This window comes from Pseudogymnoascus verrucosus (assembly GCF_001662655.1).
Source record: "Pseudogymnoascus verrucosus strain UAMH 10579 unplaced genomic scaffold scaffold_14, whole genome shotgun sequence".
Taxonomy (NCBI): domain Eukaryota; kingdom Fungi; phylum Ascomycota; class Leotiomycetes; order Thelebolales; family Thelebolaceae; genus Pseudogymnoascus; species Pseudogymnoascus verrucosus.
The window spans coordinates 83,445-108,011 of record NW_017263665.1 but is presented as its reverse complement, the minus strand read 5'-3'; the positions used below and the strand labels follow the sequence as shown (position 1 = coordinate 108,011).

At 50.4% G+C, this 24,567-nt stretch overlaps 10 protein-coding genes and 1 non-coding gene across 11 annotated transcripts; 5 read left to right on the top strand and 6 right to left on the bottom strand.

Moving 5' to 3' along the window:
- The first annotated feature begins 653 nt into the window (after positions 1-653).
- On the top strand, positions 654-2,521 carry VE01_03902 (uncharacterized protein). Its single transcript, XM_018273381.2, has 3 exons — positions 654-957; positions 1,013-1,308; positions 1,362-2,521. Exons 1-3 carry the CDS (start codon positions 700-702, stop codon positions 2,353-2,355), a joined length of 1,548 nt encoding a protein of 515 aa, XP_018131711.1. The 5' UTR covers positions 654-699; the 3' UTR covers positions 2,356-2,521.
- VE01_03901 (uncharacterized protein) lies at positions 2,413-5,943 on the bottom strand. Its single transcript, XM_018273380.2, has 8 exons — positions 4,806-5,943; positions 4,603-4,758; positions 4,120-4,544; positions 3,768-4,071; positions 3,600-3,720; positions 3,509-3,547; positions 3,098-3,454; positions 2,413-3,044 (listed from the first exon to the last, which is right to left on the bottom strand). The coding sequence occupies exons 1-8, from the start codon at positions 5,408-5,410 to the stop codon at positions 2,622-2,624; spliced, it is 2,430 nt and encodes an 809-aa protein (XP_018131708.1). The 5' UTR covers positions 5,411-5,943; the 3' UTR covers positions 2,413-2,621.
- Positions 5,944-6,464: 521 nt separating this feature from the next.
- VE01_03900 (uncharacterized protein) lies at positions 6,465-8,815 on the top strand. Its single transcript, XM_018273379.2, has 4 exons — positions 6,465-7,019; positions 7,078-7,342; positions 7,420-8,096; positions 8,150-8,815. The coding sequence occupies exons 1-4, from the start codon at positions 6,768-6,770 to the stop codon at positions 8,693-8,695; spliced, it is 1,740 nt and encodes a 579-aa protein (XP_018131709.1). The 5' UTR covers positions 6,465-6,767; the 3' UTR covers positions 8,696-8,815.
- Positions 8,816-8,901: 86 nt separating this feature from the next.
- VE01_03899 (uncharacterized protein) lies at positions 8,902-9,222 on the bottom strand (the record flags this gene model as incomplete). The annotated part of the gene is made up of 1 exon (XM_018273378.1): positions 8,902-9,222. One exon carries the CDS (start codon positions 9,220-9,222, stop codon positions 8,902-8,904), a length of 321 nt encoding a protein of 106 aa, XP_018131603.1.
- An 861-nt stretch (positions 9,223-10,083) lies between these two features.
- Positions 10,084-10,176, top strand: VE01_03898 (the record flags this gene model as incomplete). The annotated part of the gene is made up of 1 exon: positions 10,084-10,176. It is a non-coding gene; the product is annotated as a tRNA-Asn (tRNA).
- A 396-nt stretch (positions 10,177-10,572) lies between these two features.
- On the bottom strand, positions 10,573-12,424 carry VE01_03897 (uncharacterized protein). Its single transcript, XM_018273377.2, has 3 exons — positions 12,218-12,424; positions 11,394-12,171; positions 10,573-11,340 (listed from the first exon to the last, which is right to left on the bottom strand). Exons 1-3 carry the CDS (start codon positions 12,362-12,364, stop codon positions 10,814-10,816), a joined length of 1,452 nt encoding a protein of 483 aa, XP_018131694.1. The 5' UTR covers positions 12,365-12,424; the 3' UTR covers positions 10,573-10,813.
- Positions 12,425-12,588: 164 nt separating this feature from the next.
- On the bottom strand, positions 12,589-16,573 carry RTC1 (SEA (Seh1-associated) complex subunit). The gene has a single exon (XM_018273376.2). The coding sequence runs from the start codon at positions 16,417-16,419 to the stop codon at positions 12,760-12,762; it is 3,660 nt and encodes a 1,219-aa protein (XP_018131695.1). The 5' UTR covers positions 16,420-16,573; the 3' UTR covers positions 12,589-12,759.
- Positions 16,574-16,817: 244 nt separating this feature from the next.
- Positions 16,818-18,882, top strand: VE01_03895 (uncharacterized protein). Its single transcript, XM_018273375.2, has 2 exons — positions 16,818-17,099; positions 17,441-18,882. Exon 2 carries the CDS (start codon positions 17,801-17,803, stop codon positions 18,590-18,592), a length of 792 nt encoding a protein of 263 aa, XP_018131696.1. The 5' UTR covers positions 16,818-17,099; positions 17,441-17,800; the 3' UTR covers positions 18,593-18,882.
- A 563-nt stretch (positions 18,883-19,445) lies between these two features.
- On the top strand, positions 19,446-20,711 carry TRR1 (thioredoxin-disulfide reductase). Its single transcript, XM_018273374.2, has 2 exons — positions 19,446-19,672; positions 19,730-20,711. Exons 1-2 carry the CDS (start codon positions 19,472-19,474, stop codon positions 20,579-20,581), a joined length of 1,053 nt encoding a protein of 350 aa, XP_018131602.1. The 5' UTR covers positions 19,446-19,471; the 3' UTR covers positions 20,582-20,711.
- VE01_03893 (uncharacterized protein) lies at positions 20,604-21,965 on the bottom strand. The gene is made up of 3 exons (XM_018273373.2): positions 21,391-21,965; positions 21,155-21,324; positions 20,604-21,071 (listed from the first exon to the last, which is right to left on the bottom strand). Exons 1-3 carry the CDS (start codon positions 21,645-21,647, stop codon positions 20,800-20,802), a joined length of 699 nt encoding a protein of 232 aa, XP_018131697.1. The 5' UTR covers positions 21,648-21,965; the 3' UTR covers positions 20,604-20,799.
- Positions 21,966-22,147: 182 nt separating this feature from the next.
- VE01_03891 (uncharacterized protein) lies at positions 22,148-24,534 on the bottom strand. The gene is made up of 3 exons (XM_018273372.2): positions 24,039-24,534; positions 23,558-23,941; positions 22,148-23,507 (listed from the first exon to the last, which is right to left on the bottom strand). The coding sequence occupies exons 1-3, from the start codon at positions 24,144-24,146 to the stop codon at positions 22,575-22,577; spliced, it is 1,425 nt and encodes a 474-aa protein (XP_018131698.1). The 5' UTR covers positions 24,147-24,534; the 3' UTR covers positions 22,148-22,574.
- Between the last annotated feature and the right edge of the window lie 33 nt (positions 24,535-24,567).

The following is a 24,567-nucleotide window of genomic DNA, read 5'->3' as shown; positions in this document are numbered from 1 at the left end:
CTTCAGAATTAGATTTCGAAGCTCATATTATAGGCTCATTAAACTAATTAATAAAATTCATAAAAATTCAATCAAAATGAGAAACGTGTAGGATCCGGCGATGCCGTCTCACAATATTACGTGATTTCCGAAAGGGGACTTGTTCTCACATTGGTTGAGTGGCTGCTTCTCAATCCAAACCAAATAGAAGTCTTACGTATACACGGTATCCATACTCCATGGAATTCATGATGAACAAAGTTATAAACATCTCACAGTCTACGTAAGCAGGTCACTCCACAGCCTCAGCCCATGGCCTAAAAGGCTGATGATCCGCGAGAATATTAGGGTTCGGGTAGCCAAGAATCCGCAATACGAAGTGACGCAGACCGTTGCAGCTAAACCTTTGCACATCACCCTGGCCCGGTGAGACATGACAGCTTAAATACCATCCTGGTATTGGACGCCTTGTAACATCGAGCTCTTGGACCCAGCGTAACCACACCGCATTTGTCGGGTTCAACATATGTTTTTGTATATACATCTTATTGAGTCGGGTAAGCATTACCGATTCGTGAACAGAGCGTCGTCACTGGAAGTTCGTTTGTCATATATAAAAAACAAGATGGGCGCCAGGCAGCGTAAATGAATGATATCTCTTGTCACCACCGACTCTCCTTTGAATTTATCTTTTACCTTCAATAACAATAGACCACTACAATGAGACTCCGTGAAGCTCTTCTCACCGGCATCCTCTGCCTCTACTCGCCAGCAAGCAGCACGCCTGCTAAGCACTCATGGACTATCGGCCAGACAGTCTACACCCAGGGCGGCCCCGTCTCTGGGCACGCCGCATCATCCGCAAAGAACGTGTCCACCTATCTCGGAATTCCTTATGCCAAACCTCCCATTGGTGATCTTCGTTTTGCTCCCCCCCAAGGATATTATAATCACAAGCCGATCGACGGCTCGAAATTCGTATGCTCCCCCACACACCGCTTTTGCATGCCCTGAACTAAGAATTCCAAACCAGGGCCACTCATGTCCTCAAGCCAACGTCTTCGGCGGCTCTACGCCTCCAAATACTAAGGGCAAGAACCTCACAGCGGCAGGTCTTGCTGCCCTCGTCGACTTGAATTTCGGCTACGCGGATTCAAGCGAGGACTGCCTTACCCTTAACGTCTGGACGAAACCGCAGTTCGGCGAGAAGGGTAAGGCTGTCCTGATCTGGGTCTATGGAGGTGGTTACACAATTGGCTCCTCGTCGGACCCAATATACGATGGGCAGTATATCGCAGACCAAGAAGACGTCGTCCTTGTAACCTTCAAGTACGCCCCCGCTAACCCCTGAAACCGAACTCCCTTGCTAACCCGCAGCCCAGCTATCGCCTCAATATCTTCGGTTTCCCTGGCGCCCCTGGCTACCACAAAAACCTCGGCATCCTCGACCAACGCCTTGCCATCGAATGGGTCCGCGACAATATTCGCGCCTTTGGCGGCGACCCAAAACGCATCTCGCTCTTCGGCCAGTCCGCTGGCGGCGGCTCAATCGACATGTACTCCTTCGCCTATGCCGATGACCCCATCGCCGCCGGCCTAGTTTTGGAATCCGGAACTACAGCCATCGGCACCTTCACGGCCGAAACGACCGCCGAGAGCTGGTACACTGTAACATCCACGCTTGGCTGCGGTGACAATACTACCGTTCCCGCTACACAGATGGCATGCATGCGCACGAAGCCTTCCGAAAACATAACTAACGCCATCCCGCTCGTCAACCAGGCCTACGGCTCCGCCTTCTTCTGGCCCACCATTGACGAAGAGATCGCCTTCTCCGACTACCCCGCCCGCCTCGCTGCGGGGAAGTTTGCCAAGGTGCCCCTATTAATCGGAAACACCAATTACGAAGCCGGCTACCACCGTGCCATCGCCTCGGTCTTTGACCAGTACCTCAGCGACGCAGAGTGGGACGGCTTCAATCTCGTCAGCTTCACGTGTCCCGCAGCGACGCGTTCCGCTGCCAGCGTCGCGGCGGGACTGCCAACGTTCCGGTACCGCTATTTCGGAAACTTCCCAGAGCTCGCGCTGACGACGGTCCCGGACAGCGGGGCATACCATGCCAGCGAGGTGCTGCCGATTTTCGATACGGTGGGGGCGGGGTCGGGGGGTGCGGAGGTGTCGGGGGATTTGGTGAGGATGGGGATTTATTTGAGGGGTATGATGGGGATGTTTGCCAGGGATCCAGCGGAGGGGTTGGTGAAGTATGGGTGGCCGAAATATGATGTGAAGGGGGAGACACTGGTAAGATTGGGGTGGGAGAATGGCGTTGGGCCGAATCCGGGGGTGGCGGACGTGTATGATGCAGACTGCCCTTAGAGAAGGGTTGCTAAGATTGTTCGCTGTATGTCGGACACTTCAGAAGTTTGTTTCGTGTGCGTATTAATACAAAATCTACTCAATCTATATATATAAATCAGTCAATACAAAACTATATGTGTTTGATGATTGGTCTATATTCTTGCGAAAAATGACCAACTTATCACCCATCTAATTCCAATAAACAGTTATTCACAACATTAAATCGGTCTGGTATAACACAAGACAGCCCTACCACGGCCTTATTCCCAACCCCCCCCATCCATCTAAGCACTCTTATCCAGCGCAAAACACCTATCACTACTATCCGCATTGTTCCCCCACCAATTCGGCATCGTGACCACCTTCCCCGCGCCAAAAAATAAGAAGATGAGCAGAAGGTTCAGATTGTACCCCGCATCAAACGCTGCCGCGAGTAGGTAGTTGTAGCGCGCCCATAGGTCATAGCGATAACGGTAGGCCCAGAACATGACGACGAAGCCACCGATAATGGAGCTGAAGTAGCCCGTACTGATATTGCCGTAGAAGTACGACAATCCCGCGAAGAAGATGGTGCTGTTCCAGAGCTGGAATTTCGCGCGTGGGAAGAGCTTGTGCAGGCCGAAGAGGATGAGTGGGGTTATGGCGCCGGCCAGGAAGCCGTATGGGACAGGGTAGAAGAGAGATTCTTGGAAAAGACGCTTGGGGCCCTGTGGATTGGTGTCAGTGAAGGCCTGGGAGATAGTTGAGAACTGAAAATTACAATTAAGACGTATTGTACGCTCGTTGTCAAGGTACTTGCGAGCGATTGACCAGTCCATTGATGCGTTGGGTCTGTTTTAGTCCCGTTGAGGTACTCCGCCTTTGACTTCACGGCCCAGCGAATAACGCCATAGTTAATAGGGATACCAATAAAGGACCCGAAAAGCTGAGAGAAGAACACGGCTCGTTGTGGTACGTGCATATAGTGGCCAATTTTCTGATCTTGCAACATGAGCTGGGCGCGGTACCATGCATCTCCTGCAATGGAGCTGTACACAGTTGCCCCACATGGGTTGTGGTTGCCACTTATAGAATTGACCATCAAGCCGTATAGAAGTTCATTCGTAGTTCCGATCGCCTGAAATGTGTCAGTATGGAGCCCGCGTTGTCAACGTAGTTCAGAAGCACTCACTAGTTGGTAATTAGAGACAGCATAGAGCCATCCCAATGGCTGAAATTCGACATTAGCAAGTTGGTAGCTTCCAAGGTCATACATTACTTACAATGACCATTACCGCACCAGTTGCCAGGGCTACGAATACAGTGAACACTGGTATAAACAGCTGTCCCGTTGCAACACAGGTAATAATAATCACAAATGAGGCTAGAAACAATAGCGCATACCTAGAGAAGTGTCAGTGGCTAATATGTTATATGACCATATTACTTACCACCACCATGGAACTTCTTCATATGAACGCTGAAGAATGTTCAGCTGATCATTGTACTGGTGGTTAATTGTTTCTTTACCACCTGCGCGTCGTCGGGCTCGCAGCTTCTCGATCGTGGCCTTGATTGTTGGGTATCCGAAGCACAGCAGCCACACAACGCCAGAGGAATAACTTGCATAGTCAAAAAACATGGTCCATAGTACTTGAGTACCAACGTAGATCTGGCCATGTTCAGCATAAGCGGTTTCGTTGAAGGTCGCTTGTGGTGTCATCAACTCCAGAATAGGGTATGGCTCGGCATCGACTGGGAAATGTTAGCCTCAAAAGCGTACTGGTAGGGGAGGTATATCACCTGTGAATAGTCTGTTGCTCATAAGTTTGTGGTCCCACTGGCCGAGGCCTCCCCATTTTGCGGCCGGAATTAATATGAGACAGGCGACAACGTAGGCAAGGAAAATAATAACCTGTGTCCACCACGGTGTAACGAACAAACTTCCACTGTTGCTGAGGTTGCTCAAATTAGACCAGTCGAATGATAGATTCAATAGGCCCATTCCACCAAATCCAGAGCCGAGAAAGTTTGCTGTAGCATTTCTTGGGGCTACCCAACATAAGAATGCCATGGAACCCAGCATTGGGAAGATAAACTCGGGGAGAAATTGCCATGTGGTGACGAACCCCAGAGCAAAAAAGAATACTTTCATTTGTTTCCTAGAGACTCGTGTGGGATGTGCGTTTTGCTTTTTCTGTGTTTCGAATAGGGCCGTTTGACACAACCTGTCCTGTCAGCACTTTGCCTCTCGATATGCTACTCGATCTGCCTAGGAAAACTTACGCAGAGAACCACGGATATTGTGGATCATAGAGCAAGAACTGGCGTGCAATGGCCGCATATGAATAACCAACCCAAACGACCGCCCACATGAAGAAAATGGCAACAGCAGGGTTGATTCTGATACCAAAATATAGCTCTGCCATTGAAATCGGTCCACTGTATACTAGTTAGCGGCCATCGTTCGTAGACGTGTGCAGACCTACTATGCAAGATTATACGTCGCTCCTGACGCAGCCGAAATAGTAACAAGAACATGCTCCTTTGAATTCCACGGCCCGGGATTCAAACTGAATCCGAACTTTGTGAATGGCAGCCTTATAGTTTTTTCAGGTAATATCTTAGCCAGCCAGAGTCCCATATAGTTTGACAGAATCTGGACGAAAAACACGGAGTAGGGCGCATACGTCGTGCGGTAACTGGACAGCTGCGACACAAAGGCACCGGGTGCCACGAAGAAGATGGCTAAGATGAAGTATCTGAAGGTAAGAGTAGGCAGGGTCGGATCATCCGTCAAACTGACAATACGTCGCACCTGCGGTGGGATATCTCTGAGCGCCGGGTCGTCATCGGCAAAGTGCTCGTCACTATCACTGCCCTCTCGGCCAATAATGACGGGTCCCTTCTCGGAGTCAAAGATGACCTCGCCGCTGGACAAGGTAGAACCATTCCCAATGGCATCCGCCTCGGATGTTGTAGCCGCGCCCGATTTCTCAAACACGGGCACCGGGTTGTCAGACTCGGGTATAGGATTCTCAGCGCTCGGGGTACTTCGACCGAGAAATCTGTTGCGCAGCGATGAGAACGCCATGGCAGAGTCTCGCGTGTAAGCTAATATTTCGCTGAAAGGGCGTGAGTGATAAACAGAACATGCAGAAGGCAGATCCCCCGGAGGGGAAGAGCAAACATTTAAGTGCCGCCGAGCCCATTGTCTTTTTTACTAACTATTGCAAGGATCGCATCGCGTGCGTGCATCCATATGTTGAGGTGCTTGGTATACGAAGAAGCTAGACCCTGGAACATCACGGGAACCCCACCGCCCATCACTTAGCCAAATCCACCTGCCCATTTTGGAAAGAGCGACACTCTTCGGTCATGACGTGCTTTAAGCGGCCAGTCGGATTACTGCCTCGCCGTCTTTGTTGGAGACTTAGGGTCTACTGTAACCTCATGTAGCAAGAGGAAGGATGGAGGGCTTTGTTGGCTGAGTGTATCTCAGGGTCTCGATCCCATCTGTTGGCGGAGCTGGGTCAGAGATGTAATATGTTCCACAGCAGGCCATTGGAATAACTGCACCAATAGCCGCTCTCACGGTCAGCAGCGGATATTAATCCTGCAGTAAACTGCCAACCTCGTGCTCAGTAGCTAGTCGTAATTATTCTGCTGTACTATATAAGCGGAAGTGGCTATAGCCCCACAAACGCCACCCGCTTTAACAACGGTTTCGGTATAGGCCTCTTCTTCCGACACAACAGCCGAAATAATATGAAAGCGGATGTAAGACCTTACTTTTAGACGGAAGTAGGATCGCAGAAGATGCGCCAGCACGCTGAAGGCTAACACCGCGCCTTTGGCTAACTAGAATCGAAGCAATCAGGCGAATCGGGAAGCTGCGCAGCCATACGACTCCGACAGCTACAACGGAAATAACGATTCTACAGTGACACCATTTCCTAGCTTTCATATATCTCTACATGCGAGACGCAGGATCGTGTAACCCATCATGAGGTCGCATTCCCAAGGAGTCTTCCTCAAAGCTTGTTTGTACGGTAGTTGAAAGCCAAGTGTCAAGGTACCCTGCCAAGTAATTGGCGGGAGCTTATCTCGGTGGTTTCCGTCCCACCAGGGTTCAGCGCTTCAACGATCACTGTCGTTTTGGATGCCTCATGAACCTTCCTAAGGACTGAACCTACAAGGAAAGTATTTTCATTTTTATTGAATTCAATTTGGTAATGTTTTCATTTCACGAGAAAGACCTCCAAGGCAGCAGTCTGAAAACACCAATTTCCACCGCCAAGTCGCTACGGGGAAGCCCAAAAAAGGGTGCCTAGAAATCGGTTACATATCCGATAGCAACGCGGGAAGTTGTTTATAAACAAACATCCCCTTTATTCAATCTTGCTGTATCAGCCCAAACAAGATAAATATTTTGGTTATTTACATTCATCATGGAAGCATTTTTTCAGGAAAACAGAGAGTCGTACATTAAGCAGGTGGCTGCCTTCAAACCTGCGCCTGGGCAAGCCGCCGGCGGTGGCTCCGAGTCGGGTGGGGATACATCCATAGGCGCACGTATCCGGCCGCTGCTCCCGAAAGAGATTGAGGATCAGGAAGTTACTGGCGTCTACGCACGCTCTGAAGAAGGATTCGCAGATGTCCACGAGTTACGACGAAAAGTCAATGGCCAGCCAGCATTAAACGTATGTGAGCCCCTTTATTCCTACCTCAGGGCGCAAAGGTGCTGATGAGTCTTCGCAGTCGTCCAGTTTCCGACTCGACAAAGTGTACGGGCCAGACCAGACGTCTGAAAATGTCTACCATGATCTTGTAGCTCCACTGGTTCCCTGGGCATGGGGGGGTGGGATCAGCACTTTGTTTGCCTATGGCCAGACAGGATCCGGGAAGACGCACAGTGTAAGCGAGTTGGAGAAACTGGCCGCTGCCGAGCTTATGAATGGCAAACTTGAGGGCAGCCGCGATATATATATATGCGCATTTGAGTTAGTTGGAAAAGAAGCGTTTGGTAAATCCCCAGTCAACCAGCTCATTATCATGTGGGCAGATACGCACTCAAAGGCCTCGGATACTAACGCACAGCAGACCTCTTAAATGACCGCCGAAAGATTGTTGTCATGGAAGATGCCTTTGGCGAATCCCAACTCGTAGGTGCTATTGAGGAAAAGCCGGCCACTGCCGAAGAACTTCTTTCGCATATTGAGCGCAGTATGTCTTTCCGAAAGACAGCAGCCACTGTCAAGAACGACAGTTCTTCCCGCTCTCATGCGGTTTGCCGTATCAGGATTGTGAACAGAGATGTCACCGATGCGCCAGATGGTCTTCTATTCCTTGTTGATCTCGCTGGAAGTGAGGTAGATAGAGACGTCAAGGAGCATTCCAAAGACCGGATGAAAGAGACTCGAGATATCAATATGTCTCTATCAACGCTAAAGGATTGCATCCGAGGCAGAGCAATGTGGAATATGACGGATGGTGTGGCCTCAAACAAGAGAGCGATGAATGTCCACGTTCCATTCCGGAGCAGCGTCCTGACGAAAGTGCTAAAGCATGTCTTCGACGTAAAGGGCGACCGTTACTGCAAAACCGCTATTCTGGCCTGCGTTAAACCCAACGCAGCAGATGCCGGACCAAGTAAAAACACCCTGCGGTACGCCGAGCTTCTCCGTGTGCCGGTCCCAAAGACCAAGCCCGCAGCCTACAATGTCAATATACCAAGCACCTGGTCCCACGAAGCCCTCACCGAATGGATCGAGAAGAACGTAAGTCGTCCCGTCTCAGACCTAGCGCTCCCTTTCTCACACAGACCCTTTAGTCCGGCACCCCAGCCATCTCTCACGCCATCGTCGCCCCCACCGAAACAGGAACCCAACTATGTAAACTCCCTAAAGGCGAGTTTGTCGCCCGCTGCCTCAAATCCCCTGATATCTCCCCTGAACATGCCCGTGCCTTCTACGATAAGCTATGGCGTCTGCACATTGACTCACGCAGCGCCCGTAGTGCCGCCTCCGAGTCAGCTCCTGCCGTATTGCCCGGAGATGCGCCGGCTACGAAGTCAGATGTGCCTTTTCAGGACCGTCTGCGACCAGGGATGGTGGTACGAATGAAGCCGGGATTTGGGGGTTATACAAAGTACTACATGATCCTAAGCCCCGATGGGGCGTTTGAAAAGGATGCGAAGAGCCGAGAAGAGGTTATGGCTAAAAGGGTATATATCTGTGCGCCAGTCGTGGACGCTGTGATGGCGGATGCGTATAATCTAGGTATGGAAATGCCGAAGCAGGTTGCGGTTGACGCTATGGAGGCTGAGGTGTTTATGGAGTGGGATTCCCCGACTCGGTATTGGTTTATGACGATTTAGGGGGCGTGATAGGAAGTGGGAAAACTTGAAAGTGACATTAAAATAGCGGTAACTACAGCTACAAACCAGCCAATGCACATTTTCACAGATGGCAAAGACGGGTTTCATTTTGACAAAGAGCCTATCTCATCACTTTTCTTCCTCCGCGTCCACGTTTCCCTCACTTTCTATTTCAGCGCACCCATTCACATGATTTTCTGCACACTTTAAGCGTAGCAAACAAACCCGCTCGTGTCCGACCCGTATGGCAGCCCCGAGTATCCGGATTGATCAATGCCCCCCACTAATGGTCCACTGCAAGCACCATTGTTGATATCTCTGTAGGAGTCGCAGTAGCTGGTATCAGACAATGCATTTGCTGAAAAGACGTGGTCATTGTACGGAGCGCCGACATATATGCATTGGCCTGAGCCGCCTGTGACGGTTGTGCACTCCTGGAAGGGAGAGTTGTAGCAGATTCGGACGCCTACGGCGGAAACTGATACGAGGAGGCTGGAGGCGGCGGCGAGGATAGTGGAGAAGTGCATGTTGGATTATTTTGTATTGGTGGCTTTGTGGTTGTATTCTAGGTCTGATTAGTGAAGTTCAAATAGGATGGATAATATTTTATTAATAAATATTTGGAAAGATTAAACGCCTACGTTTTTGTATGAATCTGACGATTTGATGTCTTGTGAGGAGTGCGCATGTAAACTGGATATTGTCTTCCTATTTATATTATTATGAGACTATTCGTCTCTCAAGGCTCACCTCTGTCCATTTTGCGCTGACTCGATGTGATCTCTACAGTCAATGACGAAAAACTAGCACTGAATGGACGAAACTCGAGGAATAAACCCATATTCGGGTCACAAATAACATATCCTGGCAATGTAAGCTGAGCTTTTGGATATACTCCATGTAAACCGGCCAAAGCATGCGGCTGTGCAACAGCCAGCAAAAATGACTCTGCGACTATCACAAAATCAAAGTGCCTTTGGGGTAGAGATCCAATCAGGGTTTCCAACAGTATAAACGCATCGCAAAAGAACTATCAGCGATTCTTGGCCGTTTTAATAATCATCCCGTCTTATTCTTTGATATTCAGCTTTCGGCCAAGATATGGGCTATCATCACCTTCGTAGAGTCAACGGGCAGGTGGAACTGCGGGAAATTCCGGTTGGTTGAACTAGAAATACGGTGGGTTAAACAACCCCCCCGAGTGACCTTAAGTTGCGGTTACATTGTCATAGGCCGGTGGGTACTCTGGGTTTTCGTATAATGAAACAGCTGCCTCGCGACTTTGAGACCCGTCAAATATACTATGCGGCGAAGCAATGCGTTGTGTTAAACAAATCATAGCATCTCAGCACCCATCAATCCAGGGTCTTTAGCTCAGTGGTTAAGAATCCCTCGTGGCGCAATGGCTAGCGCGTTCGACTGTTAAATAGTAATTCTGCTTGCAATCGAGAGGTTGGTGGTTCGACCCCACCCGAGGGAGTTTCTTTTTTTGCTTCTTTTTACCGTTTAATAGGACTGGCTGATGAGGTGGCTGAGGGGTAAAATACTTTAGTTTACCTGCTGTGCGGTAGTGTTGGGAAATCTAGGAAATCTAGCCCTAGTCAACCCCCAGTTGTGGTTGATCCCATCAGTGCAAAATATGACAAAATAAGGTATAAAACCCCGGAATGTCAGATGCTAAATTATGTCCCAATATAGCAAGCGTAGCCGGTACCTGGGTAAGCTGTGGCTTTAAACTACACATCCAAGATTTCTAAGTTCTATAATTCAGCTCCGTAGGGCTGGTAACTCCCGGAGCTGAGCTTACCAACCTAATGTAACCATTTACTAAGCTTGACGGAGCTCTTTGTAATTCACAAAACGTGAAAATTAAATAAGACGGACGATTGTTATTCCCTATGTAGCATTATGCTGGGTTGCAACTTATAAGCTGAAGATATTATGTACATGTCAAGCCATGATCTACAGCTATATACATGTTGTTTTCCTTGACCAAAACTAGGTGTCCCAGTCGAGGTGGCCGTCCAGCCATACAACGCCCAGGGAATACTCGGAAAATAGAACGCGAAGCGTCTATTTGGTACATGCCAAAACCAATACCCAAAGCAGCTCCAAGAATTATATAGAACTATTATTGGGTAATGCATTCATGACTCCAACTTGAACCAGCCTCTCGCGGTCCCAAAACACAAATGACCAAGGTCCACCTTGTAAAACCCTTCTCAGCCTAGACGCCATTATAGGATGTCCACCCTCCTCTTGCGTATTGTTGTGTCGACCGTCTACGGGTAACCAAAACTGGGAGTACCGGAAATAATATTCATATCCTGCGCTGGGCATCTCATACCAGGGCATCTGTGATAGATCGAAATCTCCGTCGCCTTCCATGGTAGCTATGGCGAAAATAATTTTATCCACTGGATACAGTAGGTGGTGCGGTAGAAAACCCTCCGCAGCGCAAAGGTTCATAATGCTCGAATGTATGGGTCCACATCCTATTTTGCTTGACTTTGAACTGAAGAGGCAGTCAAAGTTGTCCGCAACGACCGAGTATTGCTGCTCGAGTGTCTTTTGACGAATGACCTTTGCCAAAAATAGAGGTCCAGCGCAGGCGATAGATTCAAAGAGAAGATAATAGAAATCATCTAGATTAATTGCCAGTAAGTTATCAGCATACCCATTTAATGTATGTACTTACCAGGTGGTAATATATATCGGACATCCTTATCCGGGTCTGGAACCAGCTTGTCGATTAATTCCACGGTGCAGGAAATCACGACGTGTTCTATCGTATATATCTCCGTTCGTTCCCAGCCCGTGAAGGTCCTGAAGAATAAGTCCCAGATTTGTTTTTGAGGAGGATTATCCCCTTCTGGATCCACAAACAGATTGTCAGTCTGCATACGTGAGGTTGACTCTGCCATGCCGAATAAATTGTAGTATATCTGGAGACGATAGATAGCCCTATAGATGCGCACTCTTTCCTGTGTAGAAATGGTGATGAACCCGTCCACCTTAGCAAACTTATACCTCTCATTTGTCTTTTCCATGTACTCCAAGACTCGATCTGTGAGGAGCTCGGTATAGTTGTGAAACCGAACCATGGTAATCAGGTCGTCGGCATCTGTTTGTGGTGGTCGCCACCGGACAGGGAGCGGAGGGTTCTTCTTATTCAACCATTTGCCCCTCCCTCTGGCGTGGCGGTACCTATCAAGGAAGGCAATCACTTCATCCGGGTGATCCTGCATACCATCGGCGTAATCAAGTGATAATAACGCTGCCAACGCATCAACTTCCGTGCCAGGAAGTTGCTGCTTCTCGATCAGTGCCGAGAGGATTTTTTTCTTGGATGATACATAAGCTCTATGATAGACCAGGGAGGCATCAATGAGACCTCGCAACGTGTCACTGTCCGGAACGGATACCAAAATAAGAACCTGTAGCTCTAGAGGTAGCTTCTCTAACGGGGACAGGACCTGGATCTATTAGCTGAACTGTCGCTTTGTAATCCAATTATCGTACCCAAGGACGATTTACTGCGCCAGGTCTCTGAGACTGGTCATCAGTTGAGGGGGTCGAGGCCTGTGGTTCATCGCCCTGGGATTTGGCGGCGTTTACTAGCCAGCCAAAAAGTTTGGAAATACGTGAAGCTGATACCATAGGAGACATGGTCGATCCTTCACGTACCCCGAATATTCAGTTGGTGCTCAGGGGCTTCTGACTCCAGCATAAAAATACTTGTCGTCTGTCCAAACTTTATAATTCGCGATCAATTTAACCGAATCTCAACCCCAGATTGTGAAGAGTAAGCTCGGGCCAATCTCCTCATCCTCATTTCGAGTAACCGTGCACCCATCACGTAGATGTAGATCCCAAGCAAGGCTCACAGCAATCGCGTAGGGCGTAATGATAAAGATTTTATTCCTGGAGGTTTAATCCCTTCCCATCCACACATTACCCATTACCCATTAATAATACATTATAACATCTAACCAGTTCAAACACATTTGGTGGAGCCCAGATATACACCTACCAAGCCAACCAACACCTACCCATAAACCCCCCTACTCCTCGCCCGGAGCCACAACCTTAACGCTCTTCTTCTTATCCACAGCTCCTCCGGACCCCAACGTTCCCCTCACTTGCTCTACCGCGCGACTAATCCTTATCTCCTTATCATCGCGCCGCACAAGACCACTGATACTAGCCCTCTTCCCCCTCGTCCCTTCCTTAACAAGCTTACTCAGCTCGGTGTCCCGCACAACAGCCTTACCAACCATCCACTCATCACGCCAGCGGCCTGGTAGACAGGGATGCAGGCACCCCTCCATCGGACAACACCCATCGCTGGCATCCGAGCCTTCCAGAGTCGGTGGTCCCGAGTGCCACGCCCTCAGACATACACTGTGCCCACCATGTCCACAGCCCTGACACCACCACCACAACTTCCCAGCCGGTTGCGCCTTGACCTCCTTCCTGCCTCCCGGCGGCGTTTCATCGCCACCGAATTCCAATTCTGCCACTTCCGGCTCCTCTTGCTGCCGGCAAACCGTGCATCCATCTAGGTAAGTTCTGCATCGCTCGCAGCGCAGCAGCCGCTTGCCAACTTGGAGATTCTCGTCTTTGCGTAGCGCTCGCCGGCACGTCTGGCAGAAGTACCCAATGTCCATGCCCCATTTGGCCTGACCCTGACCGTAGACGGTTGGGTAAGTGGGGTATGATAGCTTGCGGAGTAGCGCTGCCTCGGTGAAGAGCAACATGCTCTGTAGGCGATTCTGATACTGGCATAGGATGGCGGGAGCTTGTAACTCGTCGATAGTGCCCGGGAGGAGGTGGGGAAGCAGGAGGAGCACCATGACGGCCGCGTTGAGGGATGAGGTCTGAGTTTCAAAAGTGATAGTGCGCGGGATTAGTAGGTGAGGGTCAATCGCAGCAGGGGTGAACGGTGGGTCGCTGCGTTGGGGAACGAAATCAATATCAAGGATCTCGGGAGATGAAAGATCGACAGCTTCGAAGGAATCGGCGGCGGAATCGAGGTCTTGCCAGTGAATGGACATAATTTCGTGTTCTGACTCTGTATCTGAGTTTTCAGAGATCTTGCTTTCATCGGTAGATGGCAAAGACGGATGTTCAATAGGGAAGGGTGTGGGAGTTTGAGACCGGTGGTTACTGTGCCCACTTCTGGGTCGTAGGCTATCATCAGGTATGCTGCTACCCTGGGAATTAAAGCTCTCCGCATTCTGACGCTCTGACGCTGGGTCGCTGCTCTCCCAACTTGCATATTGCTCAGATGGTTCCTTATGTTTAAACCGGCGGCCAACTGAGTCGGAGGCAAACGACGACCTCAATTGCGAATCACCAGACGTGGAAAACATCTGGAAGCTCTCGTTTGAATCATGACGCAGCATTCCCCCAGGGTGTGCTGTGGAGCCATCGTGAGGAAAGCCACCGTCTAGACGTAGTGGGGCTTTCCGTGGTGGGACAATAATACTTATGGGGGGCGTGTTCGCGATAGCATCCAAATCGTAGAAGTCGTAGCCCGCTTCATATGCGGATGCGTCGGAAGACTTCCTACTCGAGAAATTACTTTGATCGGCTGGGGAGTGAGCTGCCTCCGGAAGGCTAAACACTTCCGAGTCGAAAGTTGGGAGCGGCTTCTGTGTCGTAGTATCTAAAATCAACGAATCTCTCATTGGCCTCGCGAGTGGAGTAGTCATCGTCGATGTGCTCTCCTCCTCTGCCATTATACTCCTTGTTATAGAGCTAATGTGACCTTCCTTTCGGTTCACAGGTGACTTTGACCGTGTCCGTTTCGTCGGTGTCTTATCTACACGTATCCTGTGTCGCCCCCAGGTTTGCCTATCCTTCGTCTGTTGCTCTTCAATTGTCGCCTGGCTAGCCTTGTTTTTTTCAGCCTCAGCCAGGCGAAGTTCTCGATGATAGTTTGCTCTTCTAATAAGGAGTAAACTTATAGAATAGGAGAGAACTTTCCAGGTCTGAGATAGACGGTATTGGCCAACTAACTCTGCGGCTCGGGCAAAAGACTCCATGATGGAGGCCATGCGCTCATGAATAGGAGCGCGCTTTAGGCCAGCGGTCTCGGCATCTTGGAGATCCTTGGCTATCCGTTGCAAATAAGCGCTTGAGAGAAATTTGAATACATCTCGATGCACAGCAGACGGCGCATGGCCAATAGCCATCGTTTGCGATGGCTTGTACGGCCCTGTAACTTTGATAGACTCTTCCAACTTCATCACAGTCGCCATATCTCCTCCAGACGGCGGGGTAGTACTAAGCGGTGTGGCAGACCTTGTATTGGTATGGCGCTTATGCTTCTTGCTTGGCTTTGATTTCGGGCCTAAGAAGCTCCCTGCCGTGTCTTCTTCTGAGTCACTACGGCTGATGCTGAGCTTACCTGAAGGGCTTTGGCTCGTCATTGACAGCCTTGCTCTCACCGGCTTGTCGTTCGTCCCTAAATTAACATGCCTTGAACGGCCTCGCCGCTCTTCTAACAACATCAACACTTCGCCTGACGGAGAGAAATCGAACGTTGACAAGCTTCGGCGGTCAATAACCTTTGGCGCGAATGCAATGTCACTCTGCCTGAAATCTCCTTCCCTGGTCACCGTCCAGAGAATATCTGTATGCTGCCACTTCAAGGCTGTGGGCGATGTTTCAAAGCTTGAAATTTCCTTAAACGGTAGTCCTGGGCGAGCAATGTCCCATATTTGTACTGTGGACTTTTGGGTCTTCAAAGAATTCACATCGTCGTAGACGACTGCAACTTGGGCAGCTCGTTGAGCCTGCGCAGTCGATGACCATGACGGCGGCCTCCAGGACACAATGGACACTGGTGCTGGAGTTGCAAATGAATGCTTGGGTTTTTGCCTCTTCTCGGCATTCCTTGATAGGTCCCATATAAAGCATTGCTGATCCAGTCCACCACTAACTATGTGTTCGCCATCGGAATGCCATGAAAGTGTCATGCAAGCGCCATCATGCGCATTGATCTTCAGAAGAGGTGCCTTCTGGTTGCGCGTGTCCCAATGGAGTATTGTCCCGGACACCGTTGCGCATGCAAATTCAAATCCTCGGGTTGGGTTCCACTTTACATCTCGTACTGGCTCCGCATTAGATTTGAATACGGCTCTGCTGATAAATGTCAAGTTGCTGCGCCCTGTTGGAGCTTTTATATCGAAAAACCTGACCGTTCCATCCTGGCTGGCAGAGAGCAGCAGATTCGCTCTGAAGGGATTTATAGACAGCTGATGGACTTGGCGCTGATGCTCTTTTATGCGGCCAACTTCGAAGCCGCTGCCTATGCGATTGAGATCGTATATTGTGACCCTTCCATTTGCCGATGCCGTCACTATCGAGCTGTCAATCTCGCCGTGGCCCCAGCGCACGGCTCCAATCTTCAGCTGGTCGCTCAGTCCATCGCCAGGGATGGTTATCGCAGCGCGCAGATCTGTCTGCTCCTCGATTTTCGGGCCCTCGATCTTTAGGGTCTTGAAGACCTTGTCTCCCGCTATTACGGCATAGTTGCCAGATGGGGAGATGTCGACGCAGGTAAGCGGCGACCCGGTAGAATGGGTGGCATCCTGGGAGAAGGTGGGCCTCTGCAATTCTCTGGTGGTACGCGCATCATACGTGATGGTTGGGTCGGAGATGTGGTCATTCGTAGGCTGACCAAGGAGCCTCTTGATGATCTTCCCCTGGACCATTGTTGCGCAACATGTCTAACCTCTCACGGAGGCATATCTGGTGCGATCAGAGCGCGGTTGAAAACTCGGGGTATATCGTCTCAGGCGCAGTCGTGTGAAGTCGCCCTTGCGCAATTCCCATGCGCATATTCGCCGATGCCCAGGCTGTCTTGAGTATTACTGAGAGCTACGAACGACAAACTACGTACTGTCGCTCCCGCGATGTTGATGTTGCCTCACCCGGCGGGAAGGCTGAGAAGGCCAGCCAATCACAAGGCTGACATTACAGCTGAGACTCACGGACCATATTACCTACATGACAGCCTTGTCAAATGCGATTGGGAACATTTGTCAGCCAATGAGCGGACAGGACGAAAAAGGGCCGTCACCCTCTCGAAACAAGATCTGTGTGTTTCGAGTTTCAACATTCTGCACGAATCGAATTGTTACTACTCAACGAAACTCGCTATGGGCGTCACTTTGTCTCGGCGTAGGAATTTGATAGGTATATTATGGACATCTTGTCACCCTTGGCGGCCCAGCCTAGCTCGAACGGGGTCGGAGAGTCTCCGCGTTGCATGTTATTACTCCTGAACTGACTGTTCCTGGCGGCTTCATTCGCACCACAGGCTGCATTGGGTCTCCAGTGACGATTGGCAGTGATTGAATGGGAGAGGCCCCTCTTCCCCAAGGAACGATAAGTATGAATCTATCCGCTTTCTTATTCAGAGCTGGAGAAGGTCTCTATATGTAGGCCTATATGTTTCCTACTTCCCCGCGTCTCATAAACGGATATCTTTCCCATCGCTCTCGTTGCGTTTCTCAGCACCAGCACATAGTTACACATTCACACAAAATCAGACTGTGGATATTACGAAGTAATTCGTGATTCCCTATTTTCTCTATCCTCGGCCGGCTGCTATTCTCTCCGGCGCAAAGCCAACTGTCGCGACAAATACCGCGCGTTGCGTGTCGAGTTCGAGGGCTCTTTGTCATATCTCGGTCAACAAATCGCATACACTAACTCAGACATCTCCGTCAGAGACAGACGGCATTCTTGATTTTACCACGGGGAATCTTACGGATTAGTACTACTGGTGCGATTTATCGCAAGAACGCACCGGTTCAACGGCGGCAGGGGCTCATTCCTGACTTCAACTGTCTCACAAATTGTGAGCCAGAAGGCACCCTCAAACATCAACTGTCTCAAGATACTGCAACAACCGACAACCCCTGCGACGAACACCACCATCATCATCCCATCTGGTAACGCCCGCTAAAATCAAGCTTGTCAGCAAGCGACCTGTGCTCGCCGTCGGGACCAAGTTCATTGCTCTTGACTATCTTTCCTCTTGGCCTCACTTCACTTCTCACAGCGCTGTTGATCAGCGCGTGGCGCAACATGATTTCTCCTCTCTCCCCCACCGGCCTCTCTCTTCTTTTTCTCGCCACAACTGCGCAGGCCGCGTCTTCCATATCTCTGGGAGGCAATTTTCAAGCACTACCGTTTGGAATCACTGGTGAATGTCGAACGATATACAACCGCCCGATTGAGGGCTGCAGCGCACGAGATTTTCAGGCCGGCGGCGCATGTTCTGTAGGATGCGTTGCATCGCTCGAGAGCATATCCAGCACCCTCAATACCGTCTGTCCTGGTGTCATAGTTGACAGTCGCACGCTCCTTGGCCGTATCTTCCAGAACATGCTCATCGCATCCGTCTGTAACGGAGTCGAGGTGCCAACGCAGTCAGCGGCACCGACTGAAGTTGCTACAAAGCCGACGGATACACCTGCGCCAGTAACGACGTCGCAAGAACCTCCGCAAAGTACAACTGTCGAGGAACCGACTACTACTACGTCTCAGGCACCAAAGTCCTCGGTTCTTGGAATTGGCGATCCCGATCCAACATCAGAATCAACATCAGAGTCAACGACAGTGTCCACACCACAGTCGACACCGGAGCCAACACCAGAGTCAACAACCTCCGAGGTACAGGCGCCACAGACTACAAATTCGAATAAGCAGGGCGAGCCTGGCCGATCAAGAGAGCAGCAACAAATCGACGCCAATAGATTCTCAGGTGGAGGGAGCCCATTCGATAACATTGTTGCGGATGGTGGAGCAGTACACCGACAAAGCGGTCTGATGATGAGCCTGGCTGGAGCGATATTGGCGGCGATAATACTGGTCTGATAAGCTCAGTGTTATTATTCGGAGTTTTAAGGTTCTTTGGGCGTTCTTGGGTCGGAGTTGGAAATACAATCTACTGTATAATAACCAGAAGCCGAGGTCTAATAGCGGTGCATCAGCTTATGCTGGTCGATGGGTCTGGCGAGAAGGGAAAGCACTGAGGGGTACCCTGGGGTATGAAAACACTTCCTGGCATGTTACGAGTATATGAGGAAAAGAGTATTTGTCGGAGAGACGTGTAAATAGCTGGATTTGTCAAGTAGCTGTGCTCGGATATTAAAATTAAAATAATACACGCTATAAAGCTGCGCAATTCCCGAGTTTGGAGGCTAGACTCAGTATTTCAAATTATCAGATGCCGCGGCATTTGCAAAACCGCATTCGAGAATTCGATGGACAATTTTATCAAAGCTGGTATGTCAGCACAATGGAAAATGTGTCACGTGTCAAAGGCCGAGACGCTCGAAAAGTACCCGCCGGTTTCGCGACTGTTTGTTTCCACATAGAGTTGCCCAGATAAATTATTATAAACCAGCCTTACCCATACTTTCTATAAGTTACCCGCCAACGCGCTCTACTTTTACTTCTCGTCAAATCACCAAGTGACCTCACTAATTGACCTCTAACCCCCACCAAAAACTTTCCTCCCCCCCCCCAACCACCACCACCACCACCACCCACCTCACGATCTCGACACATCGCCGAACCCCGCCTCAAAACCTCCTCACCCACGAAAAATCAGCCAAACTGTTTTCCTCCGCCTTCCGCCGCTCCGCCAATCTCCTCAGAAGTAGCTCGGGACTCCCTCTCGTCGCCGCAGCTTCCCTCACGAAACAGAACTCCACCGCCGCGCCCGCGCCCGTCTTCGCTCGCTCGCGAACGATGCACAGCAAGGTCGTCATCATCGGCTCCGGCCCCGCCGCTCACACAGCGGCTATCTACCTCGCGCGCGCGGAGCTCAAGCCCGTGCTGTATGAGGGTATGATGGCGAACGGTATTGCTGCTGGAGGCCAGCTTACCACCACTACCGATGTCGAGAACTTTCCCGGTTTCCCTAACGGTATTGGCGGCATGGCATTGATGGTTCGTGGTCCCCTACCCCTCGTTGTACCAGGATATAAGCTAACCTATCGATCGCAGGAGGACATGCGCAAGCAATCCGAGCGCTTCGGCACAGAAGTCGTCTCCGAAACCGTCGCCAAGGTCGACCTCTCTTCGCGCCCATTCAAATACTGGCTCGAATACGCAGAGGACGCCGAGCCCCATACCGCCGACGCCCTGATCATCGCAACCGGTGCGTCAGCGCGCCGTCTCGATCTCCCTGGAGAGGACAAGTACTGGCAGAACGGTATCTCGGCATGCGCAGTGTGCGATGGTGCCGTGCCTATCTTCCGCAACAAGCCGCTGGTCGTGATTGGCGGTGGAGATTCGGCTGCTGAGGAGGCGCTCTTCCTGACCAAGTACGGTAGCCATGTTACCGTGCTGGTTCGCAAGGACTACCTGCGCGCGAGCAAGACAATGGCGAAGAGGCTGTTGTCAAACAAGAAGGTTACTGTGCGCTTTAACAGCGTTGGTGGTGAGGTGACTGGTGATGACCGTGGACTGATGTCGCATATGATTGTCAAGAACGTGGTGACTGGCAAGGAGGAGAAGATGGAGGCGAACGGACTTTTCTACGCTGTTGGCCACGACCCAGCGACTGCGCTGATCAAGGGACAGCTCGAGACGGATGCGGAGGGTTACCTAGTGACCAAGCCAGGAACGAGTTATACCAACAAGGTTGGCGTGTTCGCGGCTGGTGACGTCCAGGATAAGCGCTACAGACAGGCCATTACGAGCGCGGGAAGTGGATGCATCGCAGCGCTGGAGGCGGAAAAGTACATCAGTGAGCTCGAGGATGGAGAGCACCTCCCGTTAGAGGACGAGGAGAAGGGCGCGAAGAAGGGCGTGACCGATGCGGCCCCAGAGTACAGGCCGAACCCGCTGTTGTAGACGACGGTGGATGGGATGGATATTGACTAGATACAACAACATAGACTACGCTGACTTTTTTTGGCAGCAGCGATAAAAATGTACATGATTTTAGATCCTACCATGGTTTCTTATTCCACCGTACGTGCCCAGAGCTTAAATTAGAAGTTTTATCAAATAGCTGCCCACTATATATGCGCCTCTATATGGCGTCATCCAGGCCATCCCCGATCTTCACATCACATCCCCGGCCCCCCCGCACCTGGCTCCCGCATCAAAAACAGCGTCGTCTCCAGCACGCCCTGCCCCGCCTTAAACTCTGCCAAATCAAACCTCAGACGCTCATCGCACTCCACCCACCCGAACTTCCGGTATAAGCTCCCCCCCTCGGGAGTCGCCTCGACAAACACTCTCCGCCCCTCCTCATCCACCAGCTTCAGCACAGACGCCAGCATCGCCTGTCCGATCCCCAGGCGCTGATATGCTGGTAGAACGGCGAGGACGTTCATTTCTACTTAGAGCGTCAGCACTATCTCCTTCGCCCTCTCCGTAAAATCTCCCCTAAACTTCCTTCGATGGTGAATAAAGACGCACGGTACATATCCTCCCACTCCATCCACCTCTCGCGCTTCTCAAGCGACCTCCCAAAAAACGCCCCTAGAAGCGCCATATTCACGCCCTCTGGAAACCCGACCTTTGCCAACGCTTCAGGCGGCGGGGTTGGCGTATGCGGGAAGACCCATTTTGCGACCGCGACGATCTCGCTGGGTCTATTTTAGCCACTTTCTCTCACCGGGAGATGGGGGACTGGGGCTTATGTGGTATAGTACCCAGTAGCTGCGTCGACGGCTTTGTAAACGTGCCGGCTGGGGCGCGGCCAGTCGAGTTCCCATCTTTTGACGTTGGAGGCGATGATGGCGGCGGGAGAGGCGGTGCCGTAGGTGGCGTGGAGCATGGGGTCGGTAGCGTAGGCGTCATAGCAGATGGTGCATAATGAGGGGATGTCGGCGGGGGTTCCTTCGCTGAGGATGAGGGTATGGGATGGAGTTGTGAGGGTGAGAGGTGGGTTGAAGGGGGGATGTGCCATTGTTGCTGTTTATAGGGGATATTGCTGTTTTCACTCCTGATGATTGTGTGATGCAGGCGTGCGGACAGAGCTGATTCTTATATAGTCAGGGTCGTAAGCTGAGGATAAAGCATATTATTGGTGACGATAGACTCGTTATAACCCGGAGGCCCGGAAGACATTCCCAAATGCCGGGACGGACAACTAGCTGTAGGGGCTCACGCTATGTCTCAATGCCAAAGGAATACCATTTCTACCTTCCTTAATGGGGGGTCGGGATGGTTCCATCGGTGTTTGGTTCATTGTGATAGTAGGTCTTACATGGTGGGGTAAGTCGGGTCGACCCGCGATCCTTTATCATGTAACATCAGGAACACATAGCTGACCTTAATATGGGATTGTTGAAATGCTCGTCGTCGTCAGATCGTCCTATTCGATTCGTTTACAGTTAGACCAGGAGTTCAATTCGCTCAAAGCAAAAAGGTACACACGTTTATACGGTAAATTAGATGTAAAAATATATTTGATATAAATCTTGTTATTTAATTCCTACTCTGCTCTCACGTTTCTGGACACCACCACGATAGAGTCTCTGTACGTTAGTCTCTCTATCGGAAGCACTGTAGTTGTTTCTGATATTCATGTTGCCAAAAGATTTATTTCGAGGTCACGCCGAGGATCGAACTCGGAACCTTTTCGGATATCATATTTTATGATACTTTGTGAGCGAAACGTCATAACCATTAGACCACGCGACCTATTTATATGCCAACACCTTTTCTCTAGATCCTTTCGTATCTCTGGATTTGAGCACCAGCTCTGATCTTGTTACTCTAACATCTAGATTAGCTCCTTTACCATCTCTTTATTTCGGTGTTTATATATTCAAATCCATACGGATAAGTGATCATGAAATGTGTGTGGGATGCAACGGAAAGGCGTATATGATCACTCCTCAGCCGCGATCTTTCTCGCGTGCCTCTCCACCGTAGCCAATATTCCCATCTCCGTTTCAGCCGCACCAGTATCATCAGAATGGGTCTTGCTCAAAGAGGACCATTGCCCCAAGCTTCCATCGCTCTTTTGGCAAAATTGTAGCAACAGTAATGGCCATTTCATCCAAACTCCCCATCCACGAGAATCCACAAACGCCGCTATATTCTTAATCATATACTCCGGCCGATCTCGCAGCCACCACCACCCGTTCTTCCAATTCGACAAGACAAATGCCACTACCGCATAATAATGGGCCATGATAATCAGGGCCTTCGGATCGTAAGAGTTGACTAGCATGACAAACTCGGTGGGTAGAAATGCGAGCCAACGAACAAAGTAGAGCAGCAGTGCGTTTGGCGGTGCCCCTCCAAATGGTGGCCGCGATATCACAGCGTCTATAACAGGCGCTAAGCTTTTAATAACCCCCATGTAAAACTTTCCATTAGGATCTGGAATGCCATAGTCCAGAGCATGACTCTCAATCATTTCGACCAGGCCACGAGCCGGGCCAGAGTCTGGCATTGCAGCACGAACGAGTCTGGGCAAGCAAATTGGCTGAAAAATGGTAAAGGGTGCCTGGTTAGGATGGAACCGAATGATATCAAAGAGTCCGCTGCAGTGTTGGAGCAAGGCATCGACGCTGGGGTTCTCTGGATCGAAAATTGGGTTGTTGTACGCCTGCATCATGAAGAGCATGGTGGTGGCTACAACGGCTTCGAAATTGTTCGCCACGTAGGTGGGGCTGCTGAGTGCAATCCGAAAGGCGCGAAGGGAGTGGTGGAGGTGCTTGGTTGATAGGGCGTTATAATCCTGATGGGTTTCTGGGTTGAGGCGTTGAAGATGTGAAGTACCTGTCATAAGGATGGCGTGCATGAGGAAATCATTCTATTATTAGTGTTAGCTGTCATATTATACTGGAACACACAATTTCATACTGTGAATGCGAGCTGTATGCCCTCTTGGGTCCAAATCCGCTCGCCGCCAATAAGGTCTCCGGCAGTTACAGCGGCAAAATGAGACAAGGCTTGAACATCCCGTCCACTGTATCCTTCTCCAGCCAGCGCAGGGACGCCACGAGGTACACAGGATGTTTCTTGTCGTCTACTGACTGTTGTAGCTTCCGAAGAATCGCTGTCAGTGGTTGAGTGAGTACCATGTTTTGATTTCTCGGAAGCCTTTTTGCTCGATTCACCCGAAAGATCGCGCGTATTAAAAGTAAGAATATTCCGCTGCCATTCTTTCGAAGGATCCGTTTCGCCGTAAGTACATACCCGCGAGTACTTGATGCATTTTAAACACTGGGGGCGGGATTCATCGCACTAAACGCTGGTACTTAGCATAAGCATGAAATTTGAGTGGAACGCACCGCTAGTATGATAGATTTCGCCGTGGATTCCGGCGGCTGGTTATAACTACCTTTGTGTGCTTTTTCAGGCAAGCTGAGCATGCCCGCTGGGACTTCCCAAGTGATTTCCGAATCCGCGTCTCCTTTCCTTTGGTAGCAGCTCTGGCGCTGGAGGACATCGTGGTGCCGAATGGTACCCGGCTTATATTCGGATATTACCAGTGACAGACAGGAGGTTGGTATGTTACTACTTTAAGACTTGATTCACCATCCGTTATATCTTCAAATGGGAGCCTGGCCATTCGTAAGCTTGCGTAACATCGAGACACCTTGTCTGTGCGCTAATCCCAGACGAAAGGAAACTCCGGTATTTGTGACGTTAGATCAGAATTGAGGCTGGTCATTATTTTGGCTCAGAGTACCCGTCTAGTACTCAAGGAGAGCCATTACGCGCGTCTAGTGCATGGTCGGGATGATGTTGATTCTTAATATTTTCTTGGCGACGGAAGGCTGTGTTGATGTGTTGTGAATCATCCCTTCCCCAGCGGAGCAACTTGACCCTTCGTGGCTTAGCTGGAATCTTTCAATTCGTTGGATCCT